Source organism: Rhodamnia argentea, chromosome 7, assembly GCF_020921035.1.
Source record: "Rhodamnia argentea isolate NSW1041297 chromosome 7, ASM2092103v1, whole genome shotgun sequence".
NCBI lineage: Eukaryota > Viridiplantae > Streptophyta > Magnoliopsida > Myrtales > Myrtaceae > Rhodamnia > Rhodamnia argentea.
In genome coordinates this window covers 23,889,805-23,907,898 of record NC_063156.1, presented here as the reverse complement: position 1 = coordinate 23,907,898, position 18,094 = coordinate 23,889,805, and the positions used below count along the sequence as shown (strand labels likewise).

Genomic DNA, 18,094 nt, shown 5'->3' with positions numbered 1-18,094 from the left:
TTTAATAGTAAAATTTAATAAAAATTGGCGAAAGGCAAACTTATCACAAATGTCTTAATTTGAAGGGATTTTTTTTTTTTTTTTTTGCGATATTACCCCTAAAATTTTTAAAATTAACGTGCGTAGTAAATAGCCAAAAGAGCAATCGGAAGGAGGGGGGTGGGAAAGTGGAGTTCCGGTCAGGCGTGGCCACCGTGCGTCGGTGGTACGGTAAGTAGTCATGTCATGTGGTGGCACCCACCACATCGATCGACACCACCTACCCCCTTCCCCTTCATCATGAGAGATTGAACGATCAAGATTCAAGACCTTGACTTTTAACCTACTAATTTTTCTTTGTTTTCGCTTTTTTTTTGTTTTGTTTTGTTGAGAATTCTCAACAACAAAACAAACTCCACTTTATTTTTAATACTTTCGAATTTTTTATTTTGTTTTATTAGTAGTGTCTTGGATTCGACTACGGTCGGGTCCACGATCAATGCCACGAAAATCCCTTCAACATTATCATTTTTTTTGTTTTTTTGGAAATCGTTCTAAATTTCCATAAACAGGCTCTGGATTTTGGAAAGTGTGGGGGGTGAATAGCAGCCAGCTCATCCGTCTCTCCGATAATCACGCGCCTGCTCCCCTCGTCTCTCGCTCCTCCATTCTTCCTCTTTCTCTCTCTCTCTCTATCTCTTTGATTATATATGTTGAGGCTTGCAGGGAGAGACGGCGCTTTGATCTGAGGCCTCCCCCTACCTCTCTCTCTCTCTCTCTAGCTGAAGCTTTCTGGGTTCGTTCTCGAAGAAGAAGAAGAAGGAGAAGATGTCTCTGCTCTCGGACCTGCTGAACCTCAACCTCTCGGACACCACCGAGAAGATCATCGCCGAGTACATATGGTACGTCCCCCTCGGATCCAAGCCGGGTTCTTCCGTTCGCATCGTGATTCCTTCACACACCCTTCTGGTGTTAACCGCTGAATCTTCCGTTTCTTTGGCGTTCTTTTTGTCGGAAGTGGAATCTGAATCTTGGTTTCCCATGAATCTTTCCTTCTTTTTTGGACCAGGATCGGTGGATCCGGTATGGACTTGAGAAGCAAAGCGAGGGTATAACAATTTCTTTCCTCGGCTTTTGAGAAAAAAAAAAAAAAGAATCGATCATCAGTTCACGTGTTGATGTTTCCTGTTTTACTGGATCTTGACTTTAGCTTCTGGGTAATTTTCGTGGTCGTGTAGACTATTAATGGGCCGGTGAGCGATCCGGCGAAGCTTCCGAAGTGGAACTACGACGGCTCAAGCACTGGCCAAGCTCCCGGCAAAGACAGTGAAGTCATACTTTAGTATGCGTTCTCTCTCTCTCTCTCTCATCTCTCTATAATTCGATTCTTGGGATGTTGATAAGTGAAATGTCCTATCTTTGGTGTCCTTGTGATAGTCCCCAAGCAATTTTCAAGGACCCATTTAGGAGGGGGAACAATATTTTGGTGAGTGAATCTTGGGAATCTCTTCATCTTTCTACTTTTTATTCGCTTCCAAACCATATATTATAACGATCGCAAGATTATAAAAGTTGCTTTTTTTCCCTTCCCCCCCATTTAAGCGAGAATAGCACCACCTCTTTCCTTATTCTCCCCTTAAGAAAAAAAATGATCATGGTGTGAGCTCTATGTATTCTCCATAATTGAAAGGTCATGTGTGATGCTTATACTCCTGCTGGAGAGCCCATCCCCACCAACAAGAGATTCAATGCTGCCAAGATCTTCAGCCAACCGGAAGTTGCTGCCGAGGTGCCTTGGTACGAAAACCCAGAATTTGCTCTGTCTTAATAGCGTTTTTGATCCGCTGATTTTGACACAAAACTCCGGATGCTAATGAGGAACTGGGGATGGAAAAAACAACAGGTACGGGATTGAGCAGGAGTACACCTTGCTGCAGAAGAACGTGCGGTGGCCGCTCGGCTGGCCAGTGGGAGGTTACCCTGGACCTCAGGTGATTGATTAACTTGGGACCGACCTATGCTCTTGTTATCTTTTTCATCCTTGTATGTGATTAGGGCTTAGTTTAAACATGTTTTAAGTCTATATCTCCAGTTTGCTTGGATCTGTCTTAGCTGCAACTTTGGCTCTAGTTAAACACATTTGTGTGGCTTTGTGTGTGATTCAACAGGGACCGTATTACTGCGGTGTTGGAGCCGACAAGGCAATGGGGAGGGACATCGTGGACTCTCACTACAAAGCTTGTCTTTATGCTGGGATCAACATCAGCGGCATCAATGGCGAAGTCATGCCCGGACAGGTACCCTTAACCTCCTCGAACCCTTCAAAAACTCAAAAGAAGAAGAAGAAGAAGAATTTGTCCCGTTTCTTTTCTTTCCTGTGTGCTTGAAATTTCCAAGATTTTGTTGCTTCTGAACAAATTTATCGTAATTACGACAGTGGGAATTCCAAGTCGGCCCTGCTGTTGGCATCTCTGCAGGAGATGAACTGTGGGTGGCTCGCTACATCTTGGAGGTACTTAAAAATGGGACATTTATTCATCTATTTAGCAATTACCACTTTTTTTTTTCCTTTCATTGTTCTTGATGAAAGTTGAAGTAACTCGGTGATTTTGCATTCCTATCGACAGAGGATCACAGAAATTGCTGATGTTGTCCTCTCCTTTGACCCCAAACCCATTCAGGTTAACCCGGATTTCCCAAGCTGTTTGTTCATATGCATCGTTGTAACATTTGTCTTTAGGTATTGACTTTGTGGATTGCAATTTCTTTTTCTTTTTTTCCAATTAGGGTGACTGGAATGGTGCTGGTGCCCACACAAACTACAGGTAAATTTGCACAAAAGCATTGAATATTATCAAATTCCTTTCTTGACTTTCTGAAAGGCAATTGCTTATTTGGAAGTGTTTATCTAGGGAAGGTAGATGTATGGACTGTAGGGTGTGTAGTGCTTGAGATTTCTAATTTGAATTTGACTGCTGTGGTTTTTTTTACAGTACCAAGTCGATGAGGAATGACGGTGGATACGAGGTTATCAAGAAGGCGATCGAGAAGCTCGGACTAAGGCACAAGGAGCACATTGCTGCTTATGGAGAAGGCAACGAGCGCCGCCTCACCGGACGACACGAAACAGCCGACATCAACACCTTCTTATGGGTAATTGAACTCTCATTTCGCGTTCAATATACTATGCCTTTAGAATAGACCAAAGAATCTAAGTAATCTTCCTTGCAATTTTCACGATTCCATGTTCATGCTAGAACAAGTCTATATGAGTTGCGCTCTTCCGACCATTTGACATCCGTCAAGTGGGTCTAATGCTTAAAAATGGTAGCCCATGCGACGTTATAAATCACGAAAAGTTTGGCTGAATGATCAAGGTAGAGAGTTCGATGAAAGCTACGTGCATCGGCGCAAGCTAGGCACAGCTAAGATTCGTAAGCTGAGCTAATCCTGAAAATGGTTGTCTTTTATTACCAGGGCGTGGCGAACCGTGGAGCGTCGATTAGGGTTGGGAGAGATACGGAGAGAGAAGGCAAGGGGTACTTTGAGGACAGAAGGCCGGCCTCCAACATGGACCCTTACGTGGTGACCTCCATGATTGCGGAGACCACCATTCTCTGGAGTCCATGAAAAGACCAGAGACGATCGAGAAGACGAAGAAGCCAACCACCACCGATTTGATTTTTTCTCCGTAGTCATCGTGAAGTGATCAATACAAGAACATCCGTTGGGCTTCTCTATTCTTGTTATGTCCTCCTTCGGGGGAGTGCTGGTAGCCAGAAAAAAAAAAATTTGTACCTCGTTCTGTTGCTTTTTCTTCTTTCGAGATTGGGTGGTCTTAATGTTAGGGTTAACTAGTTAAGATCTTAGTAAAATTTCAAGATCGTGTCTATTGCCGCGGGCGTCTTCGGAGGGCCAGGCATTTGCCCCGTACCTGTTTGCATATGTCTTTATGATTGAATAAAGTCTGATGACTTTCGTCACCAAACTTAGAAAAGGGTATGCAAATTTGGAAGATGCACAAGTAATTATCATCATTTAGTGCATCACCGTTTCCGTCCACCGACGAACATCATCACTAGACTCGACGCGACCAGGTCTTGAAATATCATCGCTACGAGAATTGCCCGCCCTGTTGACCTTAGTGCAGCAATCACGACAACATGCGATAGCCACGCCGGCGCATCGAACCGGAAATGACCAAAGTAAGGGAGATGGTTCAGGTGAAGAAAACGTCGAGATGGTAAAAGATGGCGTACACTTGGCCAGATAAAGATCCACACAACCATCGGACAGAGGACGGCAGCTCACGTGAACTACTTACTGCTTGGGTGTGTCTTCCTTATCCTCAAAAGATGCCAAAGATTCAGGTGGCGTATGTTTATCAAAAGCTTATCAGATTCCTAGATTGCGCCATCCACAAAAAATAAAATAAAATAAAATAAAATCGAAAAAGGAAAAAGAAGTTGAATTATGTATCGTGCGATTCTGAGGTGAGAATTAGGTCAAGCATCCAGATCTTTGAATCGGTCATTGGACGATATGGTGAGCGTAGTCTTGGGAGCTACTCTTCCACGAATCTCGTTAGGCTCAACAGCCACACATCCACCAACCACACCAAACCCCACATGCGAGGATAAGTCTTATCGCACATCACTCGTCTGCGTAATTGAATCTCTCTGATCCCACCAGTTCTGATCGCGGGGAAAGAATCCCACAGTCTAGGGTTTCTCCATCTCCATCACAAGGTAGACATCTGAAGTATATAAGGCCGTTAAATGGGTGGATCGAAATGAACTTGGGTCGATTTGATCTGTATTGATCCATTTTCATACTATTAAAATTTAGCTACCCATAACCGATCCGATCAATATTGTTAAAATACTTCAATATTAAAATTCAGTTTACCAATGTTTCTTATACTTTTTTAAATATATATATATATATATATATATATATAAAATTGCTAATATAAATTTTTATAGCTCTTAAACAAATTTTGATTTTTTATATATATTTTTCATTTTTTTTCTACGATTGGCGAGGGTCGCCGGCCAACCGCGGCAGCAATTGGTGACCGGCAACCAACATCCCATATTATCATTTAACTTTCATATTCAATCCAATTTAGAAAAATTTATTTCTTATAAATTCTTGAATAAAATATATTCCTAAAATATTGTAGATAATTTTTATAATTTTAAAAAAACTAAATTTTTTAGTTTTAAATTTTTAAATTTTTTATTTTTCTTTTCTCTTTTTTAATTTTTTTTTTCCTTTCTTCTTTATTTGTCCGCTAGTCGTCGGGTTTCAACTAGGCCGATAGCCCGGCAACCGACCACAAATGCGGTTAATCTCGGCGACCTCGAGCTTGGTTGATCCAAGGGAGCATGAGCTCATTCGAGGCCGACAAGCTCGGGGTTCGCCATATTCCGGTGAGCCTCGAGCACCCCCGAGGCCGGTGAACCGGGGCTCGCCGGATCCCGGCGAGACTCCGGCTTGGCCAATTCAATCAAGCATGAGCTTGCCGGATCCCTATGACCTCGGGGTTTGCCCGATTCCAATGACCTCGAGCTCACTGGTGGCCGTCGTTAGCCACTTGCGGCAAAGGTAGGAGGAAAAAAGAAAATATAAATATAAAAATAAATATAATATAATATAAAATAATAAATTATTAATTTTTTTTTAATAATCAGAAAACCTATTTGTGACTCGCTTGAGATAGTTATCTTAGCTAACCCATTTATGAATTATTTAAAAACCATTTAGGACCTATTAAGTTTTTAAGTAACCCATTTATGACCCACTTAGCTTGTTTTTAACAATCCGTTTATGACCAACCACCATTAAATACGGGTTAAATATGAGTTCTAAATCCATTTTGCCGCCTCTAGAAGTATAGTATACGAATTTGAATAAGAAAAGAATTAAGAGAAATAGAAGAAATTAGCTTAGTCTCCAACCAGAACCACCTAATCCCAAGAAAGTCATCACATGCGTCTAGGGTTATCGGATGTTGGCGTCTAGGGTTATCGGATGTTGACGTCAAGGTGTGCGTTGAATCCTTTGTTCAAAAGTTTAAACCCACTTTGGTTTACTTTGAAATTGGATTATTTAAGGAATAAGAACCCCATTAGTCAATAATCATACTCCGGATTTGGTATCATCTCTCTTATATCATTGGTCATTAGATCTTTCTCAAGGAAAATGACTAGATAGATAACTAACTAAAGATATTAAGTCCACTTATGTGGGAGAGTTGCCTCGGGAGTAATATTCTCATCTTCCTTTTATGATTCGCGCGCTTTGTATTCTATACTCGCGATTTACTTACGATTCCGTATCAAGTCGAGATCGTGCAAGACAGTTACTGCAAGAGCGCAACGTTAACACGATATGATCCATGTGATTGAGGGCTCGATACATTTCGAATTTGAGTAAATGCTCCCAAAGTTAAACCGTTCATCTTGAATCATATATATCGCCAATTACTAATCCATTTTCTCGTACAAGCTAGTCATATCTTGTTATGGTAAAAGGAAAAATTATTCAATCATTCATAAACTTAATATGCGAATACCAATTTAGTCCTAAACTTTTCAATTTTGATAATTTAGTCCTAAGCTTTTGCGCAAAATTATTGATGTGGCAATCGGATCATTATTGGTTATCTTATGTGGCATACCGCAACGTCGGTGATTCTTGGCAACAATTGAACTGAAGGTTTATATTGAAATTTCGTGGAAATATTTAGTAGAAAATTACTAAAATTGGATAGGGTGAGAATGAACTTACATCCGTACGGATAGGTTTATGATTGATCGGGCAATTCCGCGATAAACTACAAAGTAAGCAACAGATGAAACTTCTCAAGTAATTCATACTCACACAAGCCCCAGATTTAGCGCAGGTGGTCGGAGTGTCAAGAGCTTCACTCCTTTTTTGATTAAAAATTGGAGGTTACCTATTCGAATCTCATCAATCATGTGCAAACCATTTCGACTTAGGATCACCCGCAAAGAAAAAAGGTCTGAACTGAACGGATATCCCCCGTCCTCCACACCCATGACACTCATACGACATATCATGAGTCATGACTGCGCTACATTCTTCTCTTTTATTTGGCCAAAATACCATGATTAAGTTGATAATTCATAGCTTACGCTACGTTATATGCATGTCGGATCTATGTCATGGCAGGTAATAGGTACCATCGTCATACTGCCACCTTTACAATCCTGAAATTTTTTTCATAAAGTCACATACTTATTATACTTTTGTCAATTCAATCTAAAACTTTTAAATTTTGCCAATTGAGTTCTAAACTTTTTTCACATTTTGCCAATTGAATCAATCCAATTAATTTTAACCCAAAAATCGCTGACGTGGACGCCGGTAGAGCCGCATAGGATCGTCGACAATGACGTGGATAATTTTTTTTAATGAATCTTTGTATAATTTTTACTTCTCTTTTCTTTTCTTTTTTTCTTTCCCTTTTTTCTATCAAGTCTGGCAAGGGTTGCGACCCTCTCCGGCGGCGGTCAACGGTCGATACAAACGTGAACACAATTTTCATTTTTTTTATAGAAAAAAATGAATCTTTTTATAATTTTTACTTTACTTTATTTTCTTTTTCTTTTTCTTTCATTAATTTCCTTTTCTTCTACCAAATCCAACAAGGCTGCAACCTCGCCCGTGGCAGTCAACAGTTGGCACTTGGCCGGCCCTTGCTGAGCTTAGAAGGAAAAAAAGAAAAATAAAGAAAGAAAATAGAAGAAAAAATGACAAAATAATAAAAATAAAAAATTCAAAAAATTTTAAAATTTTTAAAAATTGTTCACGTAACGCAAATGACGCTACGTAGGATGTCCGACATCCATGTCAGAGATTTCCGGCTAAAAAAGATGGGATTGACCTAATTGGCAAAGTGTGAAAACGTTTAGGACTCAATTGGCAAAATTGAAAGGTTTAAAACTAAATTGGCTAGAGTATAACAGGTTTACGATTTTTTTGGACAATTTTCCCTTCATAAATCGTGCCCAATGTCTCTTTCCTTTTTCCTCCTCCCATTATTTATAGAGCGCCTCAACCTACCTACATTGTAAAGTCAAATTATTATGTACGACCTCCAATGAGAGAGAGAGATCATGGAAAATTGGTAAAATGGATGATAGGGCCTCGACGTACGGATGCAGCAACAAGAGTGTCGAATCTAATGAGTAGTTAAATTAGGTTTATTTCATGAATTGCGACACTGACTACTTGTTTAGTGTTATCCACCTTTCTTTATTTTCGTGTGTGCGTGCGCACTTTTGCTTATGTGGTCCACGTCAGAGAACGCTTATCTTGTACTCGTAGGCTGCTACCTAGAAAGCTAAAATAAAAGTATGGAAAAAGCAATGTCTGATGATAATGTTCTAGAGAGTTTCGGCTCGGAGCGGAGCGGAGCGGAGCTCGTTAGGATTATTCAGACTTAGTATTCCCCCTGACCTTTTTTTTGTGGACTTAGCGTCGGCCCGTGTCCTCCTGACCCACGGCAACCCTTTTGTTGGCCCTTGTATGCCCCTCTTCGAACGAGGCGGCGGCGGCGGGCGCGGAGGACGTCGGCCCCTCGCCGGTGCGTGGACAGCCAGCCGGCAGCTCCCCCCCCAACCGCCTCAGCTGCACTATCTCGATTCCCCTTCTTCTCGACCTCGATTTCTCATTTTCCGTTTCGAATTTTTATGTTGTGATCTTTCGAAAGCGTATTTATATTTTCAAGTGCCTTGGAAAGATCTATGAACGGCGACGCATCAACATTTAACGGCCAAAGTAAGCATCTTCTGTTATCTTCCTTTTTCAAGGGAAGACCAACTAATTCAGCGACCTGATTGGACCCAAAAAACAAAGAAAAAATTAAGAGGGTCGTAATTGAACATTTAGAATGATTCAAGAACCTCTAGTAGCTCTATTCAAAAGAAATCGGTCCAACATTATGCCCGTCTCATTATGTGAACAGAAAAAAGGGGTAATCCTATGATGAAATCCACTACTTCTTGGGCTTCTTCAAGTCCACGATCATCGGGCCCCGTCTTCTAAGGTCTCCACCTTAAGAAAAAAGCAAAGATGAGGAGGAAATTTCGAAGGAATTAGAGAGGAGAGGCAAAGAAACTCGAGAGCCGAAGAGGAAACTCGATTTCAACGAAACATTCATGCATAAAACTCAGAAAGTTTAATTCCTAAATCTAAAATAAGTTGATGGAGTGGGATTGAGCAATTTCAAAATAAGTCGATTCTCGTTTCTAGCGGACAATCATCGGACTTTCTAAGCCTTTTTATCTTAGAAAAGTCAAGACACATTATATTGAATCTAAATTCGGAATTACAAAGTGGAGAAGTTCGCAATAGGAATTAATGATTCTTCTCGGGAAATTGGATCGGGTCCGATTAAAACAAGAATTCTAGGACCGGTTTCAAGATTGGACGGGGAAATCGAACCGGTCCTGGACTTATTTCTAGTTCCAAAAAATGGGAACCGAACCGATTCTTCGCAAAACCAAACTTGAAGCGAAATAAACCAAACCGGCTTTTCTTAACCAATAGCCAACGACTCCCATCGAATATGCCAACCTTCCGCTGTCACGTCTAGAGGCAGATGGATGTCTTACGTGTGTTTATCGCGGCGGATGCTCTTAGAAATTCAAAAAAAATTCCAACTTTGGTTAGTTTAGCTCTTTAACACGTGATTAAAAGACCATTAGTTTGTAATTTCTGTTTGGGCAAAGTCTGGAGATCGACCCCGGACGTTTCTTGAACAATGATGCCTTAAGCAAGCACGCGAATCGAGATGGCTACAGTTTTGAGTATTATAATCATCACCCGAATGAACAAGAACGAGCACTGAGTATTTGCGGATCCGTCATTTATTGGTAAATTAGTTGTGAAGTTACTCCATCGACAAGCAAATATGATTCCAACGAATGATTCTCGTGCTCTAGCTTTTCGTGCGAGTTGAATTCACCAGGGCCGTCCGCAACCAGTTCTTTTCTCCCCCCAAATCTCTCTGGCCATGAAAGTTACCCCGTGCTTTCGCTCGCAGTTATTCAGGAACAGAGATCGGACTTGACCATGTGTGTACTCGAATTCCAATTTCAATCTCCAGAGCCAAAATCAGCTTCCGAATCTGTAATTCGACTTTGTTGCTGGGGGACAGAAGCGAGAAAGTTACCCTGTTTTCATGGTTTCGCGAATGCGATTTGGAAGTTAATATGATCCTACGAAATGATAAATCAGGTATTGCGTCAATCCTGATTCATCCAGTCAGAAATTAAAGGAGAAAAGAGAGAATAAGAAGAGCACGCTGTGCGCTATATTCCGTCGTGGTATGTACAGAGAGGTCAAAAAACAGGGGAGCAATAAAACAGAGCAAACTCTGTATTTTTACAAGGCAATTACCAAAATATTGCCACCAACAAATAAAAAAAGCTCCGCCGCCATCGTTATCGTCATCGTCCACAAGTATAATATCATTACTGGGATCACACGTAGACCCGGATGAGGATCAAGGGTCTCCAATGGAGATGGGTCGTCCGGCCGCCAGACCCAGCGGCGACCGCGAGCGCTGCTGCTTGATGATCTCCCTGGCTCTGAGAACAGGCCTCATCTCCGGCTGGACCGTCGACCAGTCCACGGCCGTCGCGTCCGATTCCTGCTTGATCTTCCTCACCTGGCTGTGAACTGGGAATCCCACGTCGTGAATCATCTTGTTCTTCTCCTCCGCGATGCCGTCCCTGTTCCCGTTGCCGCTGCCGTCGTTGTTGCTGCTCCTCTGTTCCATCTTCTCGGTCTCGAAAGGCTTCAACAAGAAGAGACTCTCTCGCTAGAAGTTTGAAGCTCGTGATGAAAGTAGGTTTGAGCACAAATCTGGAGTCGTGAACGAAGGCGAGAGAGAGAGGATCGGTGGTTATTAAATACGAGGAGACGTGGGGGAGGAGGAATAGCGCAACTCTTCCGGATGGGATTAGCTTGAGACGACTCTTTTGGACCATTTTGACTTTCGGGAGCCATCTTCCTCTGTGCCCTCACCCCACCCAACTTAACCTGGTCTTTCTCTCTCTCTCTCTCAAGAAAAAGATACGAGGAAGAAGTCGATATGACAAGATGTTAGAATAGCGTGTACGATATAACTCCGCCTCTGGAGAACATGGAACAGAGGATGAGGTGTGAACAGACAGACGGGTGCTCCTTTTGGGGTCAAATTTGAGGAATTCAATGAAGGAGAATAAGTTGCACCAAATAATGCCGACCCTCCAAAACAGCCATTCGGTCGGTTGGCCGGGCTGACCCGGTCCGGGTTTTTACATTTGGATAGTTATCCACACGCTCTTATGAGAATTGTAGTTGGGACGCCATTCTCATTTAATGCTCCGGTTATTTCACAAAAAAAAAAGTGATTTGAAAAATAAATTTCTTTAATATCATCGATTATGTCACTTGAAATATATGGTCAATTTGCATTACCGACGGCAATTTTTGTCTAAACACGTCTATGGACAATGAAAGTGATCGTTTTTCACGAAGATATTTTTTCAAATCATTCATTTCGTCGTGAAACGAATGCACCCTAAGATTGCGATGGTTTTCTTAATCCCGGCATCCAAAGACTAGGAAATAAAACTAAGAAAAGACCACGGCCAGGTTGGGTCCACGTTTACTAAATTTGTAGGGGCAACAGAGCTTTCTGAAAAATTAATACAGTAAGAAATTTTGGGTCATAGGATCTTTTTGTCAAAGGCCCTCCATCAATTTTCAGACTGGAATCTCTCTCTCTCTCTCTTTTTTTTTTTTGGGTCCCCACTCGATTAATTAACTTGATAATTTTCAATTCTGCTTTCAAATTCATTAGGACAGTCTCCCGCTGAATCCTTTCGCTCCCCAAAGCGTAGACCTTCAAGTTTCATGCTGCTTCCTTTTCCATGGCGGAGGGGCAATCCTGAAATTTCAGCCGACTATGGGGGTGCTCATGGGGGAAAGTGGAGAAGATCGGCCCGATGACGTGGCGTTCCGGATGGCGTGGCGACGGCGAGCGACGGCGGTTAAGTTAGTTAGTGGGGGTGGGGGCGAGGCAAGTGGTCAACCCTTCGTTTTGCGTGAAGCCCACGGCAAGCGCGGCCACGTGGCCGTGTGACTCATCATGGTCCGACCTCAAAACCAATTGCGTCCCGGACACAGGTTCATGCCCGAAACGTGGCGAGTTGATATTGGGGCCACGTGGCGGGGTGGGTGTGGCTTCGTTCGCCAAACGCAGATGGGGAGGGAAAGAAATCAGCGAAGTAATTGGTCGTCGTTGCTTTTTTTTTTACTCGTTATTCGTAGGGAGTGACGAATTGGAAGGTTTGTGGATGCAAATTGGCTTCGCAGTTTGCGATTACGTCACGATTGTTCCCCGAGCGGGCCTCCACAATTTACATTGTCCATCAACATCGATCAATGACGAATTAAAACTTTTCGGGGATGTCACGCTTCTCCGATTGATAAAATGGTAGGAGAGAGAGGATTAAAAACTATTTAACTAGCGTAATGTCTCAAGTTTTAACTTTTTCCATTCCCGACAGCCTTATTAATGAAAAGGTAAAGATGGACTCGATCTCTTGTAAATGGTTAACACTAAGCACGCATGTAACAAAAGAGTTACACGGGCTGTGAATTGTATAAAAAGCCAATAAAGAAAACCCTTTCAAACAAGGGACTAACTTATGGGCAAGAGGCCCGAACAAATATACGATTTAATTACAAGCTTCCGGTCGCTTGCTTGAAGTCGAAGAAGAGTCGGGTGCTTTTGTTTGTGAATTAAAGAAACATAGTACTATGCATTTACGTAAATCGTAAGTACACGAGTACCAAACTAAACTTATGATCAAGCATGACGCGGCGCAAATACTCGGTCAAAAAAGGTAGAATAATAGAAGAAATACAAAGCCGGACCGTCTTTGTTACTCGGTCAGACCCCTTTCGCCATCGCTACGGATCGAACACGTGAATCACCCAAAACGCCTTTTCTGAGAAAAACTTCTTTGGTAGCCGGTGGGGAGTTCGAACGCTTACCCAGAACGGCGACCGAGACATCCGCGTTGACTTCAAGAACGGCGCACTCCCGGTCTCCTGTATGAGAGAGAAAACGAGAATGCAGGAAACGAAAAATTAAAAAGTCTGCGAAAGGCCACGGGCTTCTTTCGCAGGAAGACTTCGTGAACGACTAGAAGGAAAGGATGTCAAGGATGGCGACCAAATCAAAGCACGCAACTCCTAGGAAACCTCGAAAAACCTAAGCGAATTGGTCAGCCCAAGTTCCCAGAAGAGTCTTGGGCGGATTCACACTGTCGAGGTGACGTCACCGTTCTTGATTTTTTTTATTAATATTTGTTCTTTGCTTAGCAATAAGAGGTGGACCGGGCACATCCTTAAAAAGGATTTAACGAAAAGCTGGAAGTCTTTACGGTATTTCCTTCTCACCGGGGAGGAAAAAAAAAATTCGATAGAAATTGGGAGGGCTTGAGGGTCGGTCTCGGATCGATATAAAATAAGTCTCGAGGTTTGCAGCCCTATCCGTTGGAAGATAGGCCGAACCAACCTCGAGTTACAATGATCTTTGGGTACTTCATAATCACAAAGCCCCGAGCCCGGAGGAAGTCAACCCCGATTACAAAGTTATTGTACCCAGGGCCCATGGGCCCATGAATGTTTGAGGCCCACGAGCGATTGTAGACATTTTGGTCGTCGTGTTTAGACCATATCTTATGGAACGGCTTGATCAAACTTGGGCCTCTGTTGGGCTTGGGATACCGTGAAGTATCTCCCTTATCAGGCCGGTTTGGTTCGACCCACTTTTCAGCTCATAACCGGTTTCATTACATCCAAAAAAATGGGAGTTCGAAACTTGGATTTTGATGCGCCAAAACTTGATCACGTTCCCGACTAATCGCGTGCCGATATGCTAAAAAGGCATCGTATCGTGATTATCCACGCATTTGATTCCCAGCTAGCAAGTCGAATTTTAATTTGCATTTGAGGAGATTTTCAAAGTTATCTATGTGAATTGTGTAATTCGTTCGTTACCATCGATCGTAGGCTTTTAAATAGTCACATTTACTCTTCGTAAACTTTTTACAATCAATAAAAAAAAAACTCAATGTTCTAGCAAATTTACCCTTTTTTCTTTCCTTTTTCGCAATTCAAATACACACCAATTCCCGCTTAGTCGTGGTTTCACATGCTTCGCCGTCGACTAAATTTCGGCGTGTATCTTAGTTATAGTTTTAAGCTCCTTCTTTGAATTTCGACGTTGCATCCCTCCACCATATCACTTTATCGTCAATCGAATTCCGGCAAAGTGTTTTGTACTTCATCGTCGACTGATTTCGACGACGGATATCCGTTCTTTGTGATCATTGAGACTCCTTATCCGAAACTACATAGAACCCGAATCTTTTTAATAAAGTCGAAAAATTACTTTCGGTGAAAGGTGTTTCGTGGACCATCCCTTTTCGACGAAACGGTTGCCCCGTAAAGAAAACCCCAAGTTGGATTCTCGTAATTAATGGGGGGGGCATCCGATGCTTAGATGCTTGTGGTAGCACTAGATTCTTTTGTAGAGAAAGGGCATAGAGGGTCAATCGAGCTGGGAATGCTTGTAATTATTGGGTCCATATAGGAGGAAGTCAAAAAGGTTCCAATTGCACGATGCTGTTGCATGATGAGGACAAAGAATTAAGCAAGGATAAAGGACAAAGGCTAGTGCCCGTCCATCAACTTTTTCTAGGGTCATAGTCATACCCTTTTTTTTTTTTTTTTGGTTCTTTCCCTCGTCGCCTTGTCGAAAAATAAAATAATAATAAATTTCCAGTCAAAAAAAGATATTTTTTTTATGCCCTGCTGTTTTTTTGGACACGATAATGCACGACCACGAGTGAGGACAAATGCCGATTCGTTTGTTTCACGGGCAACTTCTAAGTGGTTGCTAGTCGTGTCCATAGTTTGTCTGAGGACTAATTGGGTAACCACAAGAATAACAATATATTATGAACTTTAGATACTTAAAAAAAGTGGATTTCACAATAATTTTTAATTATTTTATTATGATTAAAAATAGAATGTTAGTATAACAGTCACCCAAAAACTATTATATAATCAATTCTCTTACCGTTATGAACATTCACAAGAAACCCCGAACGCGCAAAAAAAAAAGGGAAAAAATCGATATGTTGTCATTTATATTTATCGACGAGCATATGGGACATCGGAATAAAGTGAACCGAATTGGCATATTTGCCAAAGAGATGCTCCTTTCTTTTTTTCCTTTTTTTGGCCAAAATAAAAATTAAACTCGACAATTTGTTTAATTTCTGTTATGTGATATTAGAATTTTCCCACCATTGCACCATGCTTTCCATAAGAGTGTTTAGACTTTTATAACAGTTGGCTATGATCATATAAAGTTTCACTTCACGACCGATGTTCTTTTTGTGTGTGTGTGTGTGTGTGTGTGTTTTTTTTTTTTTATCTCGCTCCTCTTTTTTATGTACGTGTCGAATCCGAACCTGATATTGTCCGGCCCACGTCCCCAATTCCTTTACCAATAGGGTTGTATGCCTGTTGGCACGGCTGATGTTGTTTAAAAAGCATGATAATACGAAATTAGCTCGCTTCGACGCGGAGGACCACTTGATTACATACCGATTTCGTCTTTGCTCGAAACTCGATCAGATGCCCTAGACCCCGTCGTAATTGACCCTATAAATAGTGGTTACATGTTCTAGCAACTCATGTGGTCACCGATGACTTAAGATATGTACTATCAAGGATCGTGCACGCCAACCCTAGATTGCTGATTCTAGAGGTTCAAAGGGAATCAACTTGCTCCCACGCCTCTTTTTTGTCTTTTTGCATTTTCGAGTAAAACGTTACATGAACGAAAGAAATGATTAGAGGTCCGAGCCTATACAGAGTTCGGCGTGCTGTGTACGAATCACATTGACTAAAATATGAGGCCAAGAGTCTCTTGCCGATCTTTCGGGAAAGGAAAGAAACGGAGAATAGAGAGAGTGGAAGCACGAATTGGGTATTTGGTAGCGATATTAGAGTCGTTATTGGAAAACAGCACAAAGAGAGGAGATTGCGACGTGCATCTCAAGATCGTCTAACTTCGATAGATAAGGGAAAGTGTTAAAAAAGAGAGAGAGTCTTAAGCATTATGCATTGGTGCCAATTCAGACTTACACTTTTTGTAGTTATGTCAATAGAGTCCATCCGGCTAATTTTGACAGGAAATCGCTAACGTGGATGCTGATCGTCCTACATGGTATGGTCGGCACCGACGTAAATATTTTTTTATAATTTTTTATTTTATTTTATTTTTTGGTTTTTTCCTTTTTCTTTTTATTAAGGGCCGGCAAGGGTCGCCGACCAACCCCCGCCAAAGCGCCTTTGCCTAGACCAGAGCCGGATAGGGCCATGACCCCCTCGCCCATTTTTTTTTCTTTTCTTTACTTTTTGTTTATTGAGTGTCGGCGAGGGTCAAGGGCCAACGACCTTGGCTCGCCCTCGGCTCCGATAGTACCACGTAGAATGATCGGCGTTCACGTCAACGATTTCCGCCCTAATTGACACAAATATAAAAGGTTTAAGACTAAATTGACATATCTAAAAGGTTTAGTACTGAATTGACATTAATACAATAAGTTTGCAACTTTTTTTCACACTTTTCCTCTAATAGGTGAAATTTCTGTATATTTGGATTTGTGTCATAATGAAGACTAAGAGTACATGAGCAGCGAGCTTTATTTGATGAATGTTCAAGGTTATAACATAAACATAATACCAATTATAAAATCAACTAGGGATATGCACAATGAAAAGAGATATATATACATAATCTTAACAGACATGAAGAATCGAAGTATAAATTTTAATATTGCTACGAGTGTTCGTCATTATCCGATCTTCACTTAGTGGAGAATCTCTTTTTCTTTGTTACAAGAGCGCATTCCATCTCAATACCTTTCGAGCCTCGCAATCTAAATCTTTTCGTGCTATAAGCCCGGAGACTAAGATGAGGAGGTTCGTTGTTGGCTTCTTCTTTTCGTTGCGCAAACCTTAATTGAAAAACTTTTGAGCCTTGACATGTATAAGAGCAAACCGGAAAACATCTTGTACAAGAAGAGATGAGGTCGTCACAACAAGCATGGGTCACAGACCCGCGTTCGAACCACGACTCTGTGGCGACTCGAGGCTATGTGGATGGGTATTTTGCTCGAATCAACCTTGACTTGAGGATCGTTCACTCGCTCACGCATGCTCGAATCATAGAGAGGAAGAGAGAGAACCGTGAGAATGATTTATGGGAGAGAAAATGAGAGTCTATTGCTTGAAGTTGTGTGTACAAGGTGATTTATAATGAGGGGGAACTCCTTATTTATACTAGGTAAAATGACACAAATGGTCTCTAAATTTTAACCCAATGTGCAATATAGTTCATAAACTTTTAATTTGATTAATATGGCCTATGAATTTTAACCCAATGTGTAATATGATCTATAACTTTTTAATTCGACTAATGTGATTCCTAAACTTTTGGAACATGTTCAACTTAATCGATAAATTTGAAATTAATGTTCAAAGACCATACTGGTCAAATTAAAAATTCATAAATTACATTACACATTGAATCAAAATTTAAAAAACATATTATACATCGAGTCAAAGTTCATAGACTATTTGTATCATTATCCCTTTATACTGCAAAGGGGCAGAATTTCCGATGGCCCTTGTTCCACAAGTTTCGTCTTTTTCTATTCGTCCTATTCCCTTTGTCCTGCTTGGTTGGGTTTCCCATGCTTCGTCTTTTGTGGCTCGCCCCTTGTGGGTCTCTTGGTCTCCCCATAGCCAAACGATTGTGTGGACAGCCCATTGGTTGTTCTAGAAGGCCTCTTGAAATGTGAGGAGCGCGTTCATTCGGCCGGTCGCTTGGGACCATGCCCGGCCAAGTCGAACTGTTTCTGGTCGGCCGCTGCATCATGCAAAGCATGATACGTGGCATCGTTCTGGCTGAATGCTGCATCGTGTCCTACATCGTGTCCGG

At 41.6% G+C, this 18,094-nt stretch overlaps 2 protein-coding genes across 2 annotated transcripts; one reads left to right on the top strand and one right to left on the bottom strand.

The window, feature by feature from the left end:
* Positions 1-713: 713 nt before the first annotated feature.
* LOC115734822 (glutamine synthetase cytosolic isozyme 1) lies at positions 714-3,689 on the top strand. The gene is made up of 12 exons (XM_030665772.2): positions 714-881; positions 1,049-1,088; positions 1,218-1,321; positions 1,417-1,465; positions 1,670-1,776; positions 1,883-1,970; positions 2,148-2,276; positions 2,417-2,491; positions 2,607-2,660; positions 2,767-2,804; positions 2,973-3,132; positions 3,457-3,689. Exons 1-12 carry the CDS (start codon positions 808-810, stop codon positions 3,607-3,609), a joined length of 1,071 nt encoding a protein of 356 aa, XP_030521632.1. The 5' UTR covers positions 714-807; the 3' UTR covers positions 3,610-3,689.
* A 6,616-nt stretch (positions 3,690-10,305) lies between these two features.
* Positions 10,306-10,994, bottom strand: LOC115734818. The gene has a single exon (XM_030665765.2). The coding sequence runs from the start codon at positions 10,793-10,795 to the stop codon at positions 10,520-10,522; it is 276 nt and encodes a 91-aa protein (XP_030521625.1). The 5' UTR covers positions 10,796-10,994; the 3' UTR covers positions 10,306-10,519.
* Positions 10,995-18,094: the final 7,100 nt, after the last annotated feature.